The sequence below is a fragment of the Perca flavescens genome, chromosome 23 (genome assembly GCF_004354835.1).
Source record: "Perca flavescens isolate YP-PL-M2 chromosome 23, PFLA_1.0, whole genome shotgun sequence".
In the NCBI taxonomy this organism is placed as follows: Eukaryota; Metazoa; Chordata; class Actinopteri; order Perciformes; family Percidae; genus Perca; species Perca flavescens.
This window is the reverse complement of record NC_041353.1, coordinates 16,807,373-16,816,126: the sequence shown is the minus strand read 5'-3', so window position 1 is coordinate 16,816,126 and position 8,754 is coordinate 16,807,373. Positions and strand designations below refer to the sequence as shown.

The window sequence follows — 8,754 nt, the reverse complement described above, 5'->3', positions numbered from 1 at the left end:
TACGCACTATAGCTTTAGTTAAGGTGTGTGCAAGATGTTAGGACTTAATTTACAAACTAATATGGTGCTATATCTCTAAAATATGAGGTAAACGTGTTCCATAAAGAACGTAATGAATCGTGCGATACCGTGTGTGCGTGTGTTGATCATACCAAATGTTATGGATTAAAAAACGTGTGTAACTACAACATACCATGTTCAAAATGACCAAGACACCAGACTTATTTCTGTACATAAAAAAATGGGAGTTTAATTGAAACTTTTGTATCAAAAAATAGCAATATCCATCCTTCACAGCCACAAGTCACACTGAAAGGTCTCCAATATGAGGCTGTGTGACAACTACCAAAGCTGTTCCAGCCGTAGTTTAGCTTTCCATAGAATTCAAAATTAATCTTGACAGTACAAACACCAGATGGACTTCTCTGATAATTAGCAATTCAACATTACCAACAGACTTTTTAAAGTAGTTAAATAACATTCAAATGCTCTTTTCAAATTGAAGTAAACTTGTTTTATTCTGCTTTACATCGACAACTGCTTCAGTGCATTCTCCACATCTAAAAAAAAAAAAAAAAAAAAAAATGGCGAAATGTAAAAATAAGTTATAGGAATGCAAACCAAAGGCAGAGTAGAATATGCAAATAAATTTAGAGGGGATTTTAAGCATAGACAATAAATAAATAAATAGCCACAGAGTGTGGAATGTCTACATGTTTACAAATAACTTAAATGCAAACGGGGAGGAAAAATAATGTACACACAAAAAGGAAAAAAAAATACACGCTGTACAATATTTGTTGAAAACAAAAATACATAATTGAGTCCATGAATATTGCATTGATTGTGCATTTCACACCCCAAACCCTGAGGGAGGCCAGGGGCGGGGGCCATGTAGTGTCAAGCAGTGAGATGGCGGGAGGCAAAAAAGAAAAGTCAAGAGGGCCACACACCCTGCAACAGGCATGGGATAAGAGGGAGAGAAAAAGGTGTGTGTGGTGTGGGGATGGGAGGGGGGAATGGGGGGGGTACGTGTGTTGACATTTTGTAGACATTCAGAAAAGACAGGATCCAGTTTCCAAACACCTGTTCAGGCTATAGAGTGATTGAGCAGCGTTAAAGAGAGCGACACACAGTTGAGTCGAGTGTTTTTCAAGTATTCCATTGTCAGGAAGAGCCCCCACCTCTTTCTCTCCATATAATGCTATCTTAGCCTCTTGGCTGTGGGTTGTTGGCTTACAGTGATGGAGAGGAGCAACCTCCTCCCCCATTCCATCAGAGCACAGGCAACTTACCCACCAGGCCACGGGCAAACCCAAAAAACAGAGTTGTTAATGAAAGCCCCCCAGAAAAGCAGCTTTCCGAAAAAAGAAAACAAAAAAGGCACTACAAAATCAAAATTAAAACATTTTAAAAAAAAAAAAAGGTTTTCTCCAAGCTCTATGAGAGCAGCCATGTTTGAATAGGAGGGCCTTGCCAGCTGCATATACCAGCCTAGTAACAAAACGAGTAAAATAAAGTTAAAAAAGGGGGAAGGGGAGAATAAATAGTGCTGGCAAGACCGCCAAAAAAAAAAAAAAAAAAAAAAAAAAAAGTTCCCATATAGGAAACAAGTATTATCAACTGGAAAAAAAAATAAAAATAGGAGGATGGGGAAAATAAGATAAGGAAGAACAAATGGTAATAAATTAGAAATTCCGGACAAAAGAGAAAAATTAAAGTACATTTTTCTTGCTGGAGCAGCTGAGTCAAGTGCCCAGCCACTGTTGGGCTACAGGCTTTCCGGCCTCGAGTCCATATCACCCCCCTCCAGCTAACACCCCTTCTTTCCCCAGAAAGTCTTTTTGGGTCCAACAGAGCCGTCCTCAGAGGCTCTCCTTGCTCGAGCTCGTACTTGACGAAGAGTCTGTGTCGATGGTCCTGAGGCGGATCTCACTGGTGGTGACGGGCTCCTCTTGTGACTTGGGTGACTCGGTCGTCGTCGCCCTCATCCAAGGGTGGTCGCAAATCTGCTCCAGTGTAGGCCGGTCTGAAGGCCGCAGGGCCAGGCACCATTTGATCAGCTGCTGGCACTCTGATGAAGAAGGAGACAAACAATGATGAGTATAAGAGGCTCTGAACTCAAAGAGAGAAATTACCAAGTGTTTTTTTTTTCTTTTCTTCCCCTGTACTGTATGTGGCTGCACTGCATATGACTCAAGTTTGTATGAATCTACAATATTCTAGTATGTAGGCGGCACAGACAGCCAATAGAATGAGAACACGCAACCTTTAATTGGAGTTACCTCCCTAGGGATACCGGGGCTGTTACACAAAGTGCACCGAGGGAAATCATAACAGTTGAAATCTCAATTTCAGTTAACAATCATAAATCTGCCAGCCATTTCAGCAGGTAATCCATTAGGATTGTGAGGTATCACTCCTGTGTACATCAAATTCATAATATAGTTAAACCAGGAGGTGGATTTAGGGCTGTACCAGTTACCGTGGCTAGAGGGCAACAGAGTCAACTCCTATGTTATGTGCGTTGTTGTGGCTGACTTACCGGCTGAAACCCTCCTCCTGAAGTACAGTCTCCCTCGGAGAATCTCCTCGTCCTGCTCAAAGGGGATGTCTCCGCACACCATGTCATACAGCAGCACTCCTAGCGACCACACCGTCGCCGAGCGACCATGGTATCTATGGAAGCGGATCCACTCTGGTGGGCTGTACACTCTTGTACCTAAAACAAAAATAGGGAAAGAGAAAAAATGTGGAGGTGTGAGTGATGATCAGGGCATCTGTTTTGAAATATAGTAGGGCGCTGTGAAAAATAAGTTTTTATAGGTTTGGATGAGATATAAGAATATAATATAAAAAAAAGGGGCATTGGTGCTCAAAATATGGGAAGAGCAAAGAGACCGAATGAAACTAAATGAATGTGGCTGTGTCTAAAATGGCTGAGTCATAGTAGAAATGCTTTCAATCTTCCTTTTAGCCATAAAACAAACTGCGTGACCTGCCTGCGTCTCCTCACTCACTCTCCCCCCTCCCTCCCTCTTGGAAGGAGAAACTTGGATACCAAAAAAAAAAAAAAAAAAAAAAGGCAATGTGAGCCCATCACGTGAACCGCCGACTCGGGTTTCACAACAAACAGATGTTACGTGGCACTGACCTAATACCCACAAACTGCGACTGTTACTCAAGCATTACCAACAAAAATAACAACCGAACACACAACAGTGCACTCCATCTCACAAGACGAGGATGAATCAGACATTTATAAAAAAAAAAAAAAAAAAAAAAAAAAAAAAGAAACTGCCACCAATAAGATTAATAAACGGTGAGTCATATCTATCAATCCATAACATGCGCGTCATACAGCCCGATAAAACCCTGGACGCTTGTCATTTGGCAGCATCGATTTACAGCCGCGAGACCCTGGGCGAGGAAAACCCTCGACCAAAAACGCGTCACAGCCTCGTGAACGCCTCCGTCTCTGAATATAGCACAGCGGAGCATCAAGGGCAAATACAACCCAGCCCACACGGATATGTATTCATAACAACAAATTACACATCGCGCATTGTAACGTTTTAGAATAGCGATCAATGTACTAGTGGGGTGGTGGCGGCTGCTGCTGCTGCTTACCATCGAAATCGGTGTAGACGGTGTCCTTGAGAATCGCCCCTGAGCCAAAGTCAATAAGCTTGAGCTCCCCGGTGCGTAGATCCACCAGCAGGTTTTCATCTTTGATGTCTCTGTGTACTACGCCGCAGCTGTAGCAGTGTCTGACCGCCTCCAGAACCTGGCGGAAAAATCCCTGAGCCGTGTCCTCGTCCAGGGCGCCCTTCTCGGTGATATAGTCGAAAAGGTCTTTGACGAGCTCCGGCCTCTCCATAACGATCAGCCAACCGTCCGGCCGCTCGTAATAGTCCAGCAATTTGATAACTCCGCGAAACGACGAGCTGACCTTCTTTAGCAGCAGGATCTCCAAAGGCACCATAGCCCCGTTCTGTAACACATGAAGGAGAATTTATAATAAAAACAAAAACGTTGAAATAATGCACAGCCATTATTCTGCCTTTAACATCACAACTCCTCCACCCAAGCAGCAGGCGGGGAGGAAGAGGGGTGGGGGGTGGGGTGTGGAGGGGAACCAAAACAAAACAGATCGGGGATGACTACTTACAATTGTTCCCCACTCGGTCACCCTCTCCTTTGCAACGTGTTTCACAGCCACCTGAAATAACACAATAAAGACGAAATGAATCGTGAGCAAATGCTTTAAATATCGTGGAAGTTGCATTGTATTTCCTGGTGGCGAACAAGGACCGCCCGGCTTTCATGGCGGCACATGCAAGATCAAAACATAGACCCCGATCCCTGTGCATATTCTTACCGGTGCGCCATCAGAGATCCGGCTGCCGGCGTACACTGTTCCAAATCCTCCGCTGCCCAGCACGGATCCCACTTGGTAAACCTTTTCGAAGGACTCCTTTTCCACTTTAACTGCAAGTAAAAGTGAAGAATGTTAAAAAGGTAACCAACCACCGCTTAGTGCCAGTTCAGGTTGTTATCGTTTACTGGCTGCACTAGCTCAGCTGCATGAGTAGTTTAAATTAATCGACAGTAGTAAATATAGCTAACGTACGTTTCTCATAGCATTTATCAGTTGTTTTATATTAAATCCGCTGTATATGTGGTGACAAAGTAACGTTCAGTAACGGCAACCTACCCGACTGGAGCTGTATTTTCACTGGTAGATGGTCCATACTTGAAGGATTGCAAATGTGCGAAAATGAACCAAACTTTGACAACAACATATTCCCGCTGAAAAGCCGGCGAAGACGATCCCGATACACCCGTTCAGAGTCAGAAGAACCAGCAGAGGAGTGAATTCAGGCGCAGAATGGTGGGGTGTACCGTCTTGGCTTCAAGCGAATAATATATCCAATCCAGCAGTGCACCAAGTCCGCTGCACCGCACCCGTCAAAGTCGTCTCACGACCGTGAAATGGTATACCGTTTCCCGAAAAGCCGCATGAAATTTGACTTCTGTGTCTCGACTCAAGCACAAGAAACGAAAACAGTCCTCTCAAGTAACAAAAATCACGGACACTTCGATCTGTATTATAGCCGTAGCCGACAGCAGAACGTGTTTAAAGGTCCTCCGCAGTGTGTTATTGTCCTGAAGAGTGGCCGCTGTCTGAGCTTTGGCGCGGTCTTCCCGAGCCAATATTTTGACGCGCAGTGGGATAGTGATATCCCTCCGCCACCAATACAAGTCGACACGTTCGCTTAATTCCAGCGCAAATTTGCCACTTTTCACTATATACACATCCACATGAAACCACTGGGTACGTATTGTAATATTATCGTACTTTTATTAGAAATAAATCATCGAAATAATCATTTTCACCGTGCACTACTTTCTCATAGTACGAGACGCCCAAGAATCCCTTGTCTGGAACCTTTTGCGCTGTGTTCATTATGGACTCGGAGGCTTCGACCAATTAGATCTCGTATATAAATACCGCTTTTCGTATCTGGACCAATCCAGAAACAGTTATTATAATAAAGCAGGCATTTGAGCGCACGTGGCGGCAATTCTGAGTTACATTTCCCCCTCCCTTTTCTTCCGCAGCTCTGCAGAGAGAGAGAGAGAGAGAGAGAGAGAGAGAGAGAGAGAGAGAGAGAGAGAGAGAGAGAGAGAGAGAGAGAGAGAGAGAGAACAAGATAATTCATGTTTGGAGTGTAAATTCAGTTTGTAGTGTAATTCACCACAAACTACTGATTACCTCTTTCAAGTTGTTTTCAGTTATAAATTGAGTACCTAGTTTACCTTTTGTTTGCCTTACATATATATCTCATTCCAGTGTTATGAGGTTTGACTGTTATTGTCATACATTTGAGACCAACAAATATTTAAAGATAAAAAAAATTAGAGTTCATGCATAAGACAGAGATGACAGTTAATTATATATTTTTGACCAAGCCTCATTGAGATTTTTTTTTTACTAGCATCCTAGCCAAGAGAGGGCAGCAATAACAATGAGTTAAAGATAAACAACATATGACAAAAGCACTAAATATACCAAAATCTGACTTAAAAATAACTTTTTAAAGTTTCTGAACTAATAAATAACATTTATTATAAATGTTATAAATATAAAAAAAAAATAGCTAAATAAGACCAACAATAACTTAATGAGGCTTCCAGAAGAGCATGTTGCTGCATGTGTCAAAAATGAATGATTGTCCAAGGATGAAAATGCAAATGGCAGTATTTGAATGATGATACATGAGTATGAAAACAAAGTAGCACATGGAAACACAATCAGATGGCCAAAGTTTGTGAAGCCAGCTGTCCCATTTCAGGAGGTAGATATTCCAGTTTTACTGTTAAACATTTGACATGACCTTGGCTCTCTGTGAACTCTACACTTTTTATCTTCTGCTACCTCTGATAACCTGCGTGAGTGTGTGTGTGTGTGTGTGTGTGTTTGTGAAGCATCAGAGAGTTCCAGGGAACCTTATCTTTCTATAGGCCTGCCGACTGCAAAGTTATGTAAATGTACACATGCAGGCTGCAGATGAGAGCAGAGTAACAGCCTGTAGGCTAATCGGCAGTGCTGCTCTGGAATTACCGCGTAATAATTTACACTGCTTCATGTTTCTAGTACTTTGTCACTCATACAAGTTGAGAAAATGCATGCTATCAACACATTTGTGCATGGCTTTTGCTATTTTCCAACATAACAACACTGTATGTCGCAAAGCTTTGTGTTCCCATAAAGGTAGTATTTGCATTTTAAGGGATATACTGCTATGTACATGCAGATTGCGCAGGGGCAAATGGAAGAACCTCCAGGGTTGATTTACTTTAATCTTATAAAACATTTACATAAATGACAAAGAGTTCAATGGTTTATTGGATTATGTGTTAGCAACGGCGTATTCCCTGCAGAAAAACCTTCCACCTCTCCTGCATGTTCATTCTGTGATCATGAGTGTACGTATGAATTGGAAAATAATCAATTGCTTACAGTTATCAGCTTGAATTAGGTTTTATTTCTATGACTCCTAACTAAAACCAGTCTCTCCTCATTTGCACTTCTGTATACAGTGTGTCAGTTAACGTGAGGTCACACTCGCAGCTGAGGAGGGGCACTCTGTATCGCAGAGAAAAGTATATGAAAAAGAATATGTACTCCATTCTCCACCTGATCTCCAACAGATGCAACATGTGTACCAAAATAATAATGCAGGATAGCCCTCAGTATGTTTTGTCCGTCGTGCAAGTGTGCAAATGAAGGTGGAGTGGATAGGGCGGAGGTGCAGCGGCTGGAATGATATAGAGTGTCAGCCCCGTGATAGATTTGTTGTCCTGTCCAGGGTGTTTACTGCCTTTCACCTAGTGCATGCTGGGACAGGTTCCAGCCATCACACGATCTTGGATAGGAAAAAGATACCATCATGGATGGATAAAAATAATAATCATCAGCACTCCTCCCTCACAGACAAGCCCCCCTGCGTGGCACCATAAGGCAACCTTTTCTGATAACGCACCTTTACACACACACTCTACATAATGCATTTAACACACAGTATGGATCCCACAATCCTGTCATCCAAAGTATTTGAGTGTATAATGTGCAGATAAATCCAGGTTCTACAAGACTTTGACCCAGACAAGGACCAGTCCAGTTCTGAAGTATTCCCGATTGTAATCATTTTCCTCTCTTGGTGGTGTGAACCAGTTGAGCAGCAAAGTGAGGCAGTCAGACAGTTGGCCAACCAGGCGTTCCAGCAGACGCACACAGCTGTTTTGCCGTGGCTTCACTTGAACGCGTGCTATGCACTTGTTTGCAGCTCTCATGGGAAATCATCGTCAGGGTTTTTATTTATGTTCACCAATCCTTTGATCCGTGGATGTAGAGGAAATGCTGAAGGGAGGGAGCAACAAAAAAAAAAAAAAAAAATGGCTTGTGGCCCGCTGATGAGCTGTCACTGTCCACCCTGCTCGTTCTCTCTTCTTTTTCTTCATTTCTTTGCCCTTGTCTCTCTTTTTCTCCGCGTGCCTGGGATGCTTCCCATTTTCCTTTGCTCTAATTACTGCCTTAGTAAACTGTGTCAGCGAGCTGAAATAGTTTTGATGAGGGGTCCGGCTGCGTTTGCATCTGTAATTTGATGGTTTTCATTGGGGACACATTAAACCAGACACACTAGAGGGTACGTGACCAGATCAGAGCCTTGGGGTCAGCCAAGGTTATTTTTAGCCCCGTCATGCTAGTCCGGTGGCAGCCACATCATTTTGGTAAGCCGCCGATTGAAATCGATCCAGCTGGTGCTCTCTGCCAAGGAAATCTGGGGGCCTGAATTTGTCGTGCGTCGTTCTGGGGTTAAGATTCTTCAACATGTGTGCAGGATATACATGTATTATATTCTGCTGGCATGTTTGTAAAGATCAAGGATTACCTTGTAAAAAGACTGTAGATTATCTAGAATTTCATGCAAACAGGCAGTGGTGGTCTAAAGGTTAGAGAAGCGATCTTATGACCGGGAGGTCGTCGGTTAAATCCCTGGAGCAACAAGATAAATCTGGCTGGGGAACTCAGATTTATCTTAAACTCAACTGCTCAGCAGATCAGACTGGTCGTACTGGGCAGCTTCTACGTGTGAATGTGTGTAACTGTGCGTAACTGTGCGAATGTGATCAGGGCGTTCCTGCAAAAGAGAAGCTTTCTCTGAGTGGAAGTTCCCTGAATAAATA

At 43.0% G+C, this 8,754-nt stretch overlaps 1 protein-coding gene across 1 annotated transcript; it reads right to left on the bottom strand.

Annotated features, from left to right (window-relative positions):
• Positions 1-221: 221 nt before the first annotated feature.
• On the bottom strand, positions 222-5,209 carry pim3 (Pim-3 proto-oncogene, serine/threonine kinase). Its single transcript, XM_028570423.1, has 6 exons — positions 4,718-5,209; positions 4,382-4,491; positions 4,172-4,222; positions 3,631-3,994; positions 2,546-2,722; positions 222-2,074 (listed from the first exon to the last, which is right to left on the bottom strand). Exons 1-6 carry the CDS (start codon positions 4,803-4,805, stop codon positions 1,866-1,868), a joined length of 999 nt encoding a protein of 332 aa, XP_028426224.1. The 5' UTR covers positions 4,806-5,209; the 3' UTR covers positions 222-1,865.
• Positions 5,210-8,754: the final 3,545 nt, after the last annotated feature.